We start from the raw sequence: 15,714 nt of genomic DNA on the forward strand, positions 1-15,714 counted from the left end.
GTAAACGGGGTTAAACCAGGGGTTGTCAGGCTGCCATGCTGAATCATCACCATATGGCTCACCTCTCCTCAGGAATCCCATGTGGCCGCTACATCCATCCTCTATCTCTCTCCCTCCTCTACATCTCACATCTCCCAAAACTTCCTTTCCATCCCCCTTTCTTTTGATCTTCCTTCCTGTCCACCTCTCTGTCATCTGTTTCTCATAAATGATTTCCGATAGTCCTTCTGTCGACGTGTTCACATGCCATTGAGTATCCAGGTTACTCAGAGAAACCAGGTTATGCAGATGACCGGGGGAACGTGATTACAGGCGCTGTTACTGTAAATCTGTGTGCACATGCAGCAGATCAGAAAACACATTTATCTTTCTTTACCACAGCCTTTTCTACAAGGTGTGACTTACTGATTTTAACTGTAATACGAATAGAAGATGCTGCACTCTGACTTTGAAGTGTGTGAATTAAATAAATGTTCAGCAGTGGAAACAGACCTTTACAACCTGCTTTGTGTTAGTTTCATTTTTAGTTAGACTTTAGATGTAATTATTTTAAATGTTAAGATCTCTCTGTATAACGGTCCCTCCTTTCTTTCAACTTCTCCATGCTGTGCTTTCCATCTGCGATCTTTCATCAATGCACGTGTGATTAGAAACCCGCTTACACATCGACATTGCCGACTTACTGTATCTGAATTCTCCAGGACGAATTTACCTGGGGAGATCTGATTTCTCTAATCCCAATAAAACAATTATGGCAACCAGGTTTCTTGTTTACATGACAAAAAATAATCTGACTGGAGAAAGCATATTGTAACCCAGTTACATAAACAGGTTAACCTTATTGGGTTACTGCTCGTCTTCTGTCATCCATCCTTTTTTCATATGTCTATTTAACCTTTTATATATCTGCCAACAACCGCCATCTGTCCCTTCTCTTTTTCTCCTCCTGCAGAATGTAAACTTGCAAATTTGCTTCACTGAAAAAGACGACAGTATAAACTTTTACTTTATGTTCCTTTAAGAGAACTATGTCCTTAAAGCAGGGGCATCAAACATATGGCCCATGGGCCAGAACCCGGCCCGCCAAGGGGTTTAATCTGGCCACCTGGATATCTTTGTGAAGTATGATGACAGGTTTCAGGAGCAAATTAAACTATGAGGAGCCTATATCATGTAAAATGCTGCTTTAGAGGTTTTTTCCACCCTGACCAGAATACAATTCTCTGGAATAACAATGAACACATATTGCTGTCATATTTAAAACATTTATATATTGAAAATTGTGCAAAAATGTTGTCAATCAGCAGCTTCTGTGTAATATAATCTTTAAAAAAACAAACAAAACCGAGACATAATATTGTTGAAATTGGACTAATTTCTCTTGTGTAAATAGATGGTTTATTGTAGTAAAGTTATAATATATTATGTATTATGTATAGGTTATTATGCAATGGTTTTACTGGTCTGGCCCACTTGAGATCAAATTGGGCTGCATGTGGCCCTTGAACTTAAATGAGTTTGACACACCTGCCTTAAAGGATTTGGTTGACGATTTTTTATATTTACTTATTGTCAACCAATTTCATGTGCAAAGCCAAACCTACAATGGATTGATCTACTTACAAGTATTGTGTTTGTATCTAAAGCCTTTTGCGTCTTCTTAACTTTAGTACAAAGTCATGAGGTTGTGATATGAAGCACAACAAGCCAGCAAAGCGATGTAAATGAAACCGAGTTCCTGCACATGCTCAGAACTACTACTCTGGAGACTAAAACACATAATTGCTAGTACTAGTCTTTGGAGCCATGTTTTCAATAGTTTTTGGACAACGAAATAGCTCTACGGCACAGATAGTGATAATAATAAGATACATCAGGCTTTGGATACACACACAATACTCGTAAGTAGCATTAATTCATTGTTGGTTTGGCTCTGAACATGTAGAACATATTAAAAAGTAAAGATGGAAAGAACCATCAGATGTAAAGACACCAGTATCACTGTAAAAAGTGGATAAAACAGACTGTGTCACCTTAAAAAACAACAACATTTAATTGAAGTGACAACTGTTCCTCCTTAAATAGACTCTGTCATCTTAAAAAGGAAGATAGTGCCACCTTAAAGAAAGACACCTTAAAGCCCTCCATTGAAATGAGAGAAGAGAGATTGGGAGCAGCTTCTGCTTCTGCTGCAAAAGACCAACTCTGAAAACAACAAGCATCTTCTTTCATCTTCTCTTTCATCTTCGTCTCTGTTTCTGCCCCCTCTTTATTCGGCTTTTTTTTCTCTTCCGCATGATTCTTTGCTTTATTTTTTTGTTTCCTGTTGTAATTGCGTTTGTTTGTCTCGGTTTGTCTCCCCAGATCTCCCAATTCTTTATTTTCACATATCAGAAGAGAGAATTTGCTTTTTTTTCTCAGCCATGCTCTCTTCATTTTTCTCTTTCTTTTTCTATTTCTCTTATCCTGACACACACACACAGACACACACAGACACACACACACACACACACACACACACACACACACACACACACACACACACACACACACACACACAAACGCACATCCTTTTAATATTCACCCCCAACCGTCTTCTGTTTTCTTCTTTCTTCATTGTTATGTATCTCAGTCTTTGGGATATGCCTCTAATGTTTTTTTCAAAGACAGCCATGAACCTTTTTTCAATTCAGTGTCCTTCAACTTTCTCTCACATATTTTCTTTATTTCTCCCCCCACCTTCTCTCTCTCTCTTTCTATCTCTTTTTTGCAAGAGTTCACCAATTGTGTAATTTAGGTCATCCGCTGTGTGTATTGACCCTAAGCCTCATGCACAGTCCGCTCTGCTGGGCTAACACTTACACATCCAGGTCCAACCCCCAGCTTTATGAGGCAACTCTGAGTAACAACCTGCACAGAAACTGCAACAAAAGTGTTGGATAATAGAAGAACAAAGGCACTAATAGTTAGAAACCTAATGGTAGAGGAAGTAGTTTTGAGTCAATGTAAATAAACGTGAGTGTAAGTTGAATGTGGAGTCTCACCCTGCTCCCACCACGCTCACTTTTCCTGTGAAAGTATTTTAATTTTCTCCCCCCTCTTTTTCTGAGATATTTTGAGCACTGACTTGTATCACTGATTATGTTTTTTGTCATTTGTCCATCATCTCTTTTGAGGTGTTTTCACACAGCGAGAGGTCATCGCTGTGGCTTCTGTCCAGCGACTTCATTTTTCTGTATTTTATAAGAGCAGCAGGGCACAGCTCGCAGCCACTTTCAGTCCTAACAACCTGCTGCTATTCACCTACTTCACTCTCATCTTGTCGACTGTAGCTTAAAAAAACGAGTGGAAATGTCTAATAATATGACATGATTAATATAGCAAGTTTTGATAGTCAATTTCATAAACATTTTGAATAGCCCAGATTAGGAATCACACTGTGAATGTTGCTCCAATACTGTTTCTCTTCATTGATCTTCACTGATCTGTATATTCTCTGCTGATGAAGGGTTATACCTGCAAAATCAGCTCTTGATTGGTTTCCCTCCCTGGTTTCTGTGGTTGTCATGGTTGCTCAGTGAGCCTTCGCAGCAAATAGAAAAAGTTGAACTATCATCAACTCTGAGCACTTAGCAACTGCTCACTATCTGAAAGCACGTTAAGAGTGTCACCCTTTGTTTAATACATTACAGAGCATCCAGCAGGTGATGTTGGAGGTGTAAGACGCATATCAAGAACAAAGGGTGGCATTGTTGCGATGCGTGTATAATTTGTGTCATCCTTAAAGCCTCATTTCAGCATGATTGGTGTGGGAGTTGTTGTGATTCTTGTAAGTATATTAAGTAAAGATTTCAAAAGGCAATTCAAATGTAAGTACCACACAAGGCATAAGACATAATCAGGTACTTTGCAGCATTTCAGGGCTCTAATTATTCGATATTTGACGTGAGATGATTACTGGTTGATCATATTGAGACACTGTCTTTGCAGCTAAACACACTGGGAAATTACACTCCAACATATAAGACAAGTAGAAGTCACATTTTTAAATACAAGTTTAAAATATTGAATAAAAACTAAAAAGTGGATTGTTGAATTATAGTAAAACCTTCTTTCTTAGCATCGGTCACTAGTAGCTGATGTAAAACACAACATAGCATGGCCTTTTTTGACTTTAAAGTGTCAATAATATGCAGGTAGGAGCAGAAAAATTAACACTTCTATGTACAGAAAAAAACCCAAATTTACATCATCCAAGTCAACATTTCTATATGAATCTCATACTTAGTGACTTTTATTAAATACATTAATTATTCTGGGAGTAAAACAATAGCAGACAAGATACAATGAGGTGATACTGTCTTGCCGACATGTCTAGAATGATAAATCAGACTTCAACACCGACTGTGACATTGAGACAAGCACATACAGTTTGATTCCCCCCCTCGACAAGAACAACAAATGCTGGAGCTTGTTTTAAGCTTTATTTTTCCAAAGCTTATTCTGAGCATGCTTTGCTTACTTAGCACCTGCCTGCCTGTACGATGAAATCAGAACAACCACAATCTGCATCTGTTTTTTAGTTTAGACACGAGTCAGAATGTAAAATGTAGTAGTTCATTCATTCATTTAAGAGCTTTCATCAGTGCAGAATGAGGCAGGCATGATATGGGTCACTCTACAGGTTTACCTAATCAATGCCCAAGGGCTTGATTGAGCACTTGTGAAGCCAATTGTGTTAGATCAGGTCATTACAACCATATTAGGACGATAAACTTTGTCCTTCTTGTCATTTCTTTTTAACAACACTTTGAATTTGATTGAGACAGTGTCATTTTACAGCCACCTCTTAAACACGATTGGTCAAACTCCACTGCACTGCTCTGTCTTGAATTTTTTGAAAGTGGAAGAAATACAGCTCTACACTACCGCTGTTCAGACTGAAACTTCACCCACAAAAGAGACTGAGATTAAAGGAAAGATAGACAGTCCTGTATATTAATATCAATAAGGGTTTTTTTCTATTTGTTTGCCCTTTGATCTCTCATATTGATTCCTGCTTTCTCTTTCCGGTCACTTACTCAGTAATCAAATCATCCATCCAACGAAACACTCAATCATAATGCTGTCTCTCTTTCTTTTCAGCCTCCCACCAGGTAATACTTGTGCCATTAATCAATGCCAATAAAGTGACCTTATATGTTTGTAAGTCGAGCTATCCTTCCTCTAATATTTAATCCACCATCTCTTTCCATTCGTCTAGACTGTACTCAAATAGCTCACAATATAAATACGTTGACAGGACAAACTTCCTCTGAATCAGGCCCACACCTAACTTTCTCTCTCTGGAGGAAGTTGTTTTTCTCATTTGAATACATCATCTCACCAAATGAGCTGAAACATCAAAGACACATTTGTCCATCAAGTCCATCCTCCTCCTCTCTGTCTCGGTTTCTCTCTCTCTGAAGTTGAAATTGTCTCTCCCTAAAGAATATCTAATACATTTTTAATGACAGACTGTGTTCAGCTCTTTCTACAGTTCCTTCTTCTCAGCAAAAACACAAAGTTTCTCTCCCAGTACTTTGGGGGTGGATCCACTTATTTGGACCGTCTGGTACTCATCTATCATTAATGATGTCTCACTTTCCTCTACACTTTTTCAAGTTAAGCATTGTCACTAATTTGGGTTGCACTTGATTTTACAGTACATTAATAAGACATAATAAGCTGTACTATGAAATTAGATGACAAAAATGTGAAATCATTCTTTATTAAACAGTAAACAAACACAGTTATACCCTAATTAGACACCATACACCCAAATTATGCTGTTATTAGAAACTGCACATAATGCTGTAGGCACAAAATATAATATATTTAGACACTGTAACACCAAATTATACTCTAATTAGAAACCAAATAGGAGATCCTAATACACCATTAGACATCATTTTACAAAATCATACTTTATAATGCCATATCAGATCGAAAATGTGCTACAGTTACCCTTACCACAAAATTATCCTGTAATTGGACACCACATTTAATGCTGCCAAAATAGGCCTATGATAGCTTATTTAGACATAAAGGCATTAAGTAGACAGACTTAATGCTATATTATATTTGTTATTGGACATATAAAATAGTCAGACAAAACACTGAGAGATCAGAGGACAATACATTTATTTGACCTTTATTTAACATAATTTCACTTTCCTGCAGGGTCATTTGTTGCTCATTAGAAGAAAACTGTACCTTAAACCAAAGTCAAACCACACCGGGTCACATCTGGTCGCTACTTGACACATCCCTAATTGCCTGAATGTCTTCTGGAGTACCATGGAGTTTGTTGTTAGTAATAGAAAGCCTATTGGACGGCTGTGGATCAAGAGGTTGAGCAAGTTGTCCACTAATCAGCTCCTCCAGTCCGCATGTTGAAGTGATGTTGGGCAAGATACTGAATGCCAAATTGCTCCTGAAGGATGTGCCATCAGTGTGTGAATGAGTATTAGACATCCTGATGAGCAGGCAACCTCTGCCATAAGTGTATGAATGTGTGTGTTAATTGGTGAATGCGGCATGTAACGTAAATTGCTTTGAGTGGTCGGAAGACTAGAAAGAGGCTATATTAACACAGTCCATTTTTACCATCCATTACATGCATCCTCATCCTTTTACTCCATACCAGTTAAGACATCAGACCATTTATCCAGAGCTGCCAGGACATTGCATCTTTATCTCCCACTGTTAGACCCTCGTTAGACTTTCTTAGAGGGTGTTTTGCTAGTTAGGGTATAACTGTGTTTGTTCACTGTCTAATAAAGAGCACATTACTTCTAGTTTTTGTCTAATTTGCTACAAAGTAGGCCTTATTATGTCTTGTTAGTGTACCGTTAAAATAAAATGCAACCCAAATTTGCTTTCAGTTCTCTGTGCAAATATGCAAATATCCAGCAGTCCCTAATGAGATGAGAGAGAATGACCTCGCTGCGCTCCTCTCTGCGGGACACTGAGAAAAGTGAAATATTTAGACACAATATGGAGGCTAGTGTGTTGTTGTTGTCGTCAGGCTGGCATCCCTTGACACCAGGTCAGAAAAAGCAGACTAGCAGGTCAGATAACTAAAGATAGAAAAGGAGAAAACAGATTACATAACCAAAGTGAAAATAGATTACCTCCTGTTGGATTTGATAGAAGTAAACCTGCATATCAAATAACCAGAATAGCAGAATGGATAACAAATAAAAACATATGCATTTGGTAGCATTTGAAGCAATTGGTGTTTAGCTTTTCCATTTTATTTTAGTTGAGGTTTAGATTTAGCCAATTAAACTGGTGTTGTGTCTTTGTAATTACCATTTCACACTGTGTGATTAGTCTAACATGATGGGCTATTTGCCTCAATTTGTCTGTTTTATCTTCTCCCGACTCCCCCTCCTCCTTTGTCATCCCTCCATCCTCATCTTTTTTTCATCCAACTGATGTTTCTACCGATCTCCCATCCTGGTTCCTCCACTGTCCTCTTTCTGCTCGTCCTTTTCTTCCCTCCTACTATTCATCCCCTGACATTGTGCCTCCTCTTCATCCATGTTTTCCTCCTTCGTCCTTCTTCTCACTCTATATCCTCATATCCCTCATCTGTCCAATCTTTATCTTCTCTCTCATTCTTTATCCTCTTGTCTTTGTCACCTCCCAACCATTCATCTGCTCATTCCCCTTCCTCCTACTCCACCCTTCTTTATCACCTCCTCTTTTTCCTCTCTTCCAGGTAGGAGTTCATATTCTGAACCTTGGCGTCTCGCCTCCCTCGGCAGCCTGTTAGATGACCAGCATTGGCACCATGTAGCAGTGGAGTGGCGCAGCTCTCACCTCAACCTCACTGTGGACAAACACACAGAGAGAGTTCAAATCCCTGCAGAGTTCAACCACTGGGACATCAAGCAGGTGGGATGAAACATGTGACTTTGACAAGGATACAAATCCACCTACACTAAATGAATACATATTGACTTTTGTGTGCATTGTACGGTGTTTTTGTTCCCATACAGCTGAGTATTGGGGCTGTTTACTCTCAGAAACCAGCCACGTCCAAGAGGAACTTCCAAGGCTGCCTGGAAAACCTGCTGTACAACGACCTCAACCTGATTGAACTAGCGAAAAACAAAGACAACCAAGTTACTGTAATGGTAAGTTAATTTAGCTGATTGAAGCAAGTTAATTTGATGCTAAGTAGTTTGACATAACCAGTCACCACTTTAGTGACATTGTCGTGAAAGAATGAAAGTGTAAATATGTATTCAGTATTCAAACCAATGAAGAGGTAACTCTTGTGACATTTGCTCGCTGGTTAGGTAGCTACACAGTAATGCTGCTAACCAACATCTTGCTAAGCCAAGTGGTACTGCATGAAATGCGAAAAGTTTCAATTCAAGTGACCTCTTTTAGCTCATTGTTTTGGTTTAATATCACATGTTCTGGTTCAGTCTCTCATCAGCCAGCAAAAAGGCTCAGATAAACCCACTGTGTGGTATCTGCCAATGTTAGCATCTAGCTAGTGAAGAGACTAGAGAGTAAAACATTAAGCAGCTGAACAGCCACGTATGTTTTTCTCAGGAGTTGGTCGAAACCAAAACCAATCTAAAGGGAGAGTGAATATTTACCATTCATTAATTGGGTGGACAGAAACACAACTCAAAATGAATGCTAATGTTTGCTGGAAGCATAGGCAGCTCAACTTTATGAGATATGTCAAGTTTTGTTTTTGTTTTTTGGGGGGGGGGGGGGGGTTATATATTAATGTAGCTACATGACTTAATTCCTAGTGTAGTGAGACTTTTTTGTTATGTTATTGTATTTTATTGGGTACAGCAGTACTTGACACCCATTAAATGTTGGTAAAGTGGAGGTGACAACTACACCCAAATTGGGATACAGTTGCTATAAATCATAACCATACCTGCTTAAAATAATGCAGTGAAACCTAAACGTGTAGACAGCTCTAGTTTCCCTGCTATTATATGACATGCCCATGCCAGTGCTAATCAGTATTATACATTATTTTAGCATTTTATCAACCCTTCCTCCACAGCAACATCACCCACATTTGTATGATTTGATTTTAAGGGCACTTGATATTATTTTCTCTAAAATGTTTCTTAGAATGCAGCAATATGGTCCTGGTTAGACATAAGACCAAAACATCCAAAACCTGCCTGTGACTCTTCTTACTTTCATGTGGACTTTTCATTAAGTGCTCTATGTCAAAATATGAGTTGCTGCACTCTTTACTACAACCTGTGTGCTCCAGACCTTTTCATCCCAGAGTCTGTCTGAGCTCTTAGTTGGCTAATGCACAAAGATTCTTTCATCTTTATATTAGTCCAGATATTTTTGTGGTACCACATAAAGTTGTTTTAAGCTTCACGAGTGTGGTGGTGGTGATGACAGATCACATACACCATTTGGGGAAAGCAAGGACCTTTTGATGTTCAGCTCCTCAAACTCTCTGGGCTTTGGCATCTGAGAGAGAATACAGCATCGATAGCTGGACCTGAACCACTTAAAATCAAAACTGCTGGCTAAATTTGGTCCTGCACATGAAATTCTTTTTGACCTGCCAAAAGCTGATAAAACATGCTGCTTGGTGTGTTTCTGTGATTTACCCATTGCATAGTGTCCTAACAAACACCATGAAGACACAGGAGCTAAAGAACCACTGTATGTTTTCTTACAATGACAAATTATTCAGCACAGTACAAACACAAATTGCCACAGGTCAGCAATGTAGCTTACATAAGGGTGTATGTGCGCGCAGGTGTGTGTATGTATATTGACGTGCATGCTGCACCACTGGGAAATCATCTGAATACTGCCGGTGCTGCTAACGAGCTGCTAGTTGGTTAATGAAGCTAACAAGCTCTTAACGAGGACAGTGAGTGATGAGAGGACAGAGGAGTGAACACAGTGGTGAGACTTTCAATAACACTTCCTTGTCTTTGGCATTATAGTCATTATAGGACTTTTACATATTTGCTGCAATAACAATGAGTGGAGCAAGCTCAACAGAGAGCAGCCCTGAACATTTCTAATAAATGGTTTCTCATTACAGTAAAGCAGCAGAGAGCAGAGAGGCAAGAATTCTCAGTAAAGAGATTAACATGCATGGCTGAAGATCTAATAGAGGCTCTTTTACAAGAGCTCTGCAGCGCTTAAGGTAGAAGAGTATGAAGAAAGTTATAGTCAATTTTAATGTAGAGGCCACTGCTGGACATACTTAAAGGCAAGATAACAAAGTAAGGTCAAGCCTTCAGTGATGTGTGTGTGTGTAGGTATGTTCATGTGTATTAGGTGAACGGCTATTGTGGGATTTTATAGCTCACTTTTTACTTTATATTTTGCAGTGGTTCCGCATCCTCCACCATGTACTTCCATATATCACTTTAACAGCTCTACAAAGGGCCTTTAGATGTCATCTGTGTTTCCGGAGTATTATAAAGATAGTGGGCTGATATTCCCAGCAGAGAGCCGGCACTGTAATATATAACTGCTGCAAGCCTTAACAATGGACCCAGTGTCATTACCACTACTCAAAACAATGGACCACAACTGAAATGTCTATATAGCACTGTTCACATACATACCCCCCGCCTCCTTACACCTCCAAGCTAGGTAACCTTGGTATTTCAGTTTGCTTTCATGGCTTTTATTCTCAAGGAGACTTGCTGATGAGATCACCGGGACATAGGGGTCACATCGACACACCCTCTGCAGCTGATTAATATTCATCTTTTATGTTGTTTTATCTCTCTAGTAATCATTTTTCTCTCCCCCACCTCACCTCTCACTCTCCACTCTGCATCTCGTTGTCTCAGGGCAATGTGACCTTTTCTTGTGCTGAGCCAGTTTCTGTTGCCGTGACGTTCCCCGGCCCCCACAGCTTCCTCCAGTTGCCGGGGCCCACGGCGCCCACCTCTGGAGGCGTGTCCGTGGGGTTTCAATTCAGGACGTGGAACAAGGGGGGGCTTCTGCTCAACTTTGAGCTCCCTCAAGAGGGCGTGGTCTGGCTGTACCTGAGTGAGGCCAGACTCCGGCTACAGATCCATAAAGCTGGCAAGACGCTGCTGGAGCTAAGCACAGGTCAGTCTAACAGTCTATAGAGTTCATTTCTAACTTTTTACCCCCGTTTCCAAACCATAAAAGCAAAATCCCATTAAAGCTAATTGCCTTAAAATGGAAAACCTCTAACTTTTAATTTACCCTTTAACCTCTCACCTTTCATTAATTTTACCATTGTTGTAAAGCACTTCATAATACTTTTTACCATAAAGCTACACAAATGAGCATAAATAATAAAGAGTTGTTATTATTGAATATTTTCCCAGGTTCTGGCCTGAATGACGGTCAGTGGCATTCAGTGGAGCTGAACTCCAGAAGAGGTCGTCTGACCATCAGTGTAGATAAAGAAGAAGGAGGTGTTGCTCATGCCAGCCCTTCATTTCCTGTCAGCGTAGGAAGTCAACTCTTCTTTGGTGGTAAGATTTAAACATGTGTGTTTCAAGAGCATCTTTATTAGTAATCAGAAAACTGTATAATGTAATCATCACTGAGCTTTTGTAGTGCACCATACTTAAAACTGAAGCTTAATCTTCACTGAAATGCAAACAGATGAAACACTGAGTAAAACATTACATCAGTATTCAGAGGTACATTCAATAGTTCAGCTACATTTTTAGTAGCTGATGTTTTTTTTAAATGACCACTATACTATGATCTTGAATCAGATGTGTTTAACCTAAGGGTGTATTTAATTCCCCTCAGTTATAAATTAAAACAATATATTCCCACCTTTCTTGTCTGTATTTTTTAAACATATGAATCAGCAGTAAATTCAAAGTAGTTTTGTTTATTATCTCTCTCAGAAATTCCTTGTGTGTCTGTGGAAATGGTCATACACGTAAAATATACACCTACCTAACTACAAAATATGTCTGTTTCCGTTTCAGTGTGGTTAAAATGAACTGTGTGGTGTTTGCCCTGCTAGATGTGTATTAATATTTGAAATATTTTTATATTTTATATAGTGCACAGTACAGTTTGTGTCATCAGTGGTCACCACTATAGTTGCACTGAGCCAAATTTAGCTCATGGCCCTTTTATAATGAAAGTTATAAGTCTGCTTTATCTTTCCCCCTCTGCTCCTCCTATTTCTCTCTTTGCTTTTTCTGTCTCTCATGCTGCTCTCCTCTCCCTTCTCTCTCCTATTTCTTTCTCTCCTCCCTCTGTTTCATTCCCCACTGGCATCCTTACTGCCTCTTTTTCTTAAATCTCATCTCTTTTGTCCTCTCTCTGCTCAGCTATATTGCAGTCCAGCCATGTTCTTGAACTGCTTTGGGCTTTTTATCATCCAGCACAACGCGCAAACTCACACATTTACACTTGTGCACTCTTACTATCTCGTCTTCCACATTAAACGGACTACAAAGGGGGAAAAAAGTACCCATATTCATTTGTTCAAGGTTTGGCATATATTTCCATTATTCCAGCCACTCAGAAATACACAACACACCATAAATAACATTAAGAGTTGAGGCTCCCTTCCACATTTACAAATCACAGTAGGTTTGAACCTTTATAGAAAATCGTACTGCACACTAATCATTGCGGTAAAGAAACATGTATCTTCAGCTCTAACTACTGTTACCTTAATTTTGCCTAAACAATGGGTTTAAGACTGGTGTAGCTTTGATGTGTCTCGGAAAAATTAATGTGACTCTCCACATTGTTGTTCTACTGCATAACTACTCATTTTCCATTTTTGGTACAGGTTGTCCTGCTGAAGAGGACAGTCAGGAATGTAAAAACCCCTTCAACATCTTCCAGGGCTGCATGCGTCTCCTCACTGTGGAGAACCATCCAGTGGACCTGATCATGGTGCAGCAAAGACTACTGGGAAACTACAGCCACCTGCAGATCGACATGTGTGGCATTATCGACAGGTCAGTCCCACAAAAACCCATCTCAGTGGTCAGCCATCATTTTACCCTCTCTGTCATTTCTGACACATCACTGCAGATACAGTACATTTACCTTTGTACTTCTTAGATAAGCAATCATCTGCAATCCCAACCATACATTGCACCTTGTGTTTTCATTGATCACTTGCTGCCAAAGTGTGTTATCATGAGATTACTTTGTTCAGTGTGACAGATTTATAGTTAGTTATATAGTTGTTATATTGTGTGAACTGTAATGTTTTTAACAGCCTTTTATTTTCATTTGTGGATGTGTCAGGATAAAAACATAATGGAGCCATGATAAATAAAAACACTGCAGAGTTCCAAATAGTAATTACTTCACCAAACTTAAATTCAGTTCATCACCATAGTAGCAACAACTGCACTAAACATGACCTAGCTGTAGAAGTACAGTAAAGTCTCTCTCTGTTATGGACAACATTCAAACTGTGTAGCCTTTATAAACTTATGCCTCTACCAGAAGTGGGATTTGAACCCACGAGGACTTATGTCCATTGCATCTTGAGTGCAACACCTTAACCACTCGGCCATCCTGGTACCTTCACAGTTGTCTTCAATGGAAAAAAACCTAATAATGTAATAAATGTGTGAGCATATAGGCATCTAAGATTTGTAGTATATAACCTAGGCACACGAGTAAGGTTTCAGGTCGCATTACAGCTTCATTTTTAAGCCCAACACTTTGACCATATCCTGGACATGTAACGCCGAGTTTACATGGCAACTCGCCGCAGGATGCTTTTCGGTGTTGTGTAAAAGCCTCAGTCACACATCAGTTCTTTAAGATTGTTACAGAGTGACACATATCCTACAAGCGAGTATTTTCTCACCTGAATCAGGGGTTTAAGGACAGAGGGATACATTGTAATGCTCTCAGGGACAAGCTTATTATTTTGAGTTATAACATTAAGAGTCTTCAGCCATGATGAGACTGTACTTTAGGACAATGTGGCTTTGACATTCAACAGAATGTCAATGAGCACCACTTGTCGGATTATTATACCAGGAGTGGGGCTTGAATCCACGGGGGCATTTGCCCATTGGATCTTAAGTCTCAGCCATCCTGGTTAATCAATTACTGGTTTTAAATGGCAACAAAAAGGGTAATAAAACACCACACTATTTTTTGTCGTTCAAGCTTATCAAGAGTCTTGCAAATCTTTCATTCAATCAAGGCAGTGTGTTTTGCTTTTAGGAGGTTTTTCTCACCAGAATCAAAGGTCTAAGGACAGAAGGATATATTGTAATTCTCTCTGGGACAGGTTTGTTATTTTAAGTCTTTTACAAGACTATGTTTTGGCAAAGTGTGGCTTTGACATTGATGTAAATGTATTATACCAGGAGTGGGGCTTGAACCCACGAGGGCATTTGCCCATTGGATCTTAAGTCCAACGCCTTAACCACTCGGCCATCCTGGTATTGATTACTAATGAATAAAGTACTCTTAATCAACCTGTGATTGACCATGTTGTTCATGTTCCTAATTACAAAAAAAACAAAACAATGCACTGCAGAGGCTGGTGAGAACGTCATTAGTTTGGTGATATAGTAAATTTGAATTTATATCAGATGATGGCAATAGATGATTTTGCCTTGACTTTTCAGGGGATCACTGAAGTCATTAGGAATGTTTTCACCAAATTTCATGGCAATGCATCCAGTAGCAGTTCAGGTATTTTTAGTCTGAATCAAAGTGGTGGGCTGAAAGATTAACATCTCCATCCTAAGAGTGGAACTGCCCGCGTCACAAAAAACAGAAGGTGCCTTGATTTGAATCATGTTCAATTGATGTGCAGTTCCCTCACTTGTTTGGGAGACTAAATGCAGTAGGTCTGGTTCAGTCTATTAAACCTGACCTGTAAAGGGAAATCCATGTGGAAGACAGTCAACTGTGTACTTGTTATGAATTATTATACCAGGAGTGGGGTTCGAACCCACGTGGACTTATGGAACTTAAGTCCAGCGCCTTAACCACTCGGCCATCCTGGTATTTAGTGTTGTGTTGTACAGTTCTCTTAATCAACCAATGTGTGTATGTTTACTATGTTCATATTCCTAATTTTCAAACTGCAGAGGCTGGTGGGAATGTCATTATTTAGCAGTTCAGATGTATTCGGTCTGAATCAAAGTGCGGTGGGTCGAAAGATTAATATTTCCATCCCTGGAGTCGTACTGCTCACGTCACTAAATTTTTTTAAAAAGTGCCTTGATCTGAATTTAAATAGGATTTGTTAACTGCATGTTTAATTGGTAAAAACATAATTCCTTCACCTATTTGAGAGACTCAGGGTGTTACATCAGTTGTTCAGTCTGATGGTGACCACACATATTTTCAGGTTTAAACCAGAGGAACTCCAGGTAGTACATTGGCTGTTTAGTCTGACCACACATATAGTGATGTGTACTTCCTAGTTTCAACCAGCAAAGCCTCACCAAGACAACCATGAGTATGAACACTATTTGTTTTCAATTATTATACCAGGAGTAAGGTTTGAACCCACGAGGGCTTTTGCCCATTGGAACTTAAGTCCAACGCCTTAACCACTCGGCCATCCTGGTATTGATTGTTGTTTTGTACAGTTCTCTTAATCCACCAATGGTGATTGAAGAACATTCTTCAGCTAATGATTATTCTCACTTTAAAAATGTTAAGCTTATGACAAACTTACATAACACTTGT

General features: G+C 39.3%; 1 protein-coding gene and 4 non-coding genes across 5 annotated transcripts in view; 1 reads left to right on the top strand and 4 right to left on the bottom strand.

Moving 5' to 3' along the window:
• LOC133990403 (contactin-associated protein-like 4) overlaps window positions 1-15,714 on the top strand; it is an 89,445-nt gene that overhangs the window by 12,872 nt on the left and 60,859 nt on the right. Inside the window, exons 4-8 of the mRNA XM_062428708.1 lie at window positions 7,769-7,944; window positions 8,049-8,186; window positions 10,872-11,136; window positions 11,382-11,531; window positions 12,824-12,995. Of these exons, the coding sequence (XP_062284692.1) occupies window positions 7,769-7,944; window positions 8,049-8,186; window positions 10,872-11,136; window positions 11,382-11,531; window positions 12,824-12,995 (901 nt within the window). The remainder of the gene's footprint in view (window positions 1-7,768; window positions 7,945-8,048; window positions 8,187-10,871; window positions 11,137-11,381; window positions 11,532-12,823; window positions 12,996-15,714) is intronic.
• On the bottom strand, window positions 13,489-13,571 carry trnal-caa (transfer RNA leucine (anticodon CAA)). The gene has a single exon. It is a non-coding gene; the product is annotated as a tRNA-Leu (tRNA).
• On the bottom strand, window positions 14,370-14,452 carry trnal-uaa (transfer RNA leucine (anticodon UAA)). Its single transcript has one exon. It is a non-coding gene; the product is annotated as a tRNA-Leu (tRNA).
• On the bottom strand, window positions 14,948-15,023 carry trnal-uaa (transfer RNA leucine (anticodon UAA)). Its single transcript has one exon. It is a non-coding gene; the product is annotated as a tRNA-Leu (tRNA).
• Window positions 15,511-15,593, bottom strand: trnal-uaa (transfer RNA leucine (anticodon UAA)). The gene has a single exon. It is a non-coding gene; the product is annotated as a tRNA-Leu (tRNA).

Source organism: Scomber scombrus, chromosome 11 (genome assembly GCF_963691925.1).
Source record: "Scomber scombrus chromosome 11, fScoSco1.1, whole genome shotgun sequence".
NCBI lineage: Eukaryota > Metazoa > Chordata > Actinopteri > Scombriformes > Scombridae > Scomber > Scomber scombrus.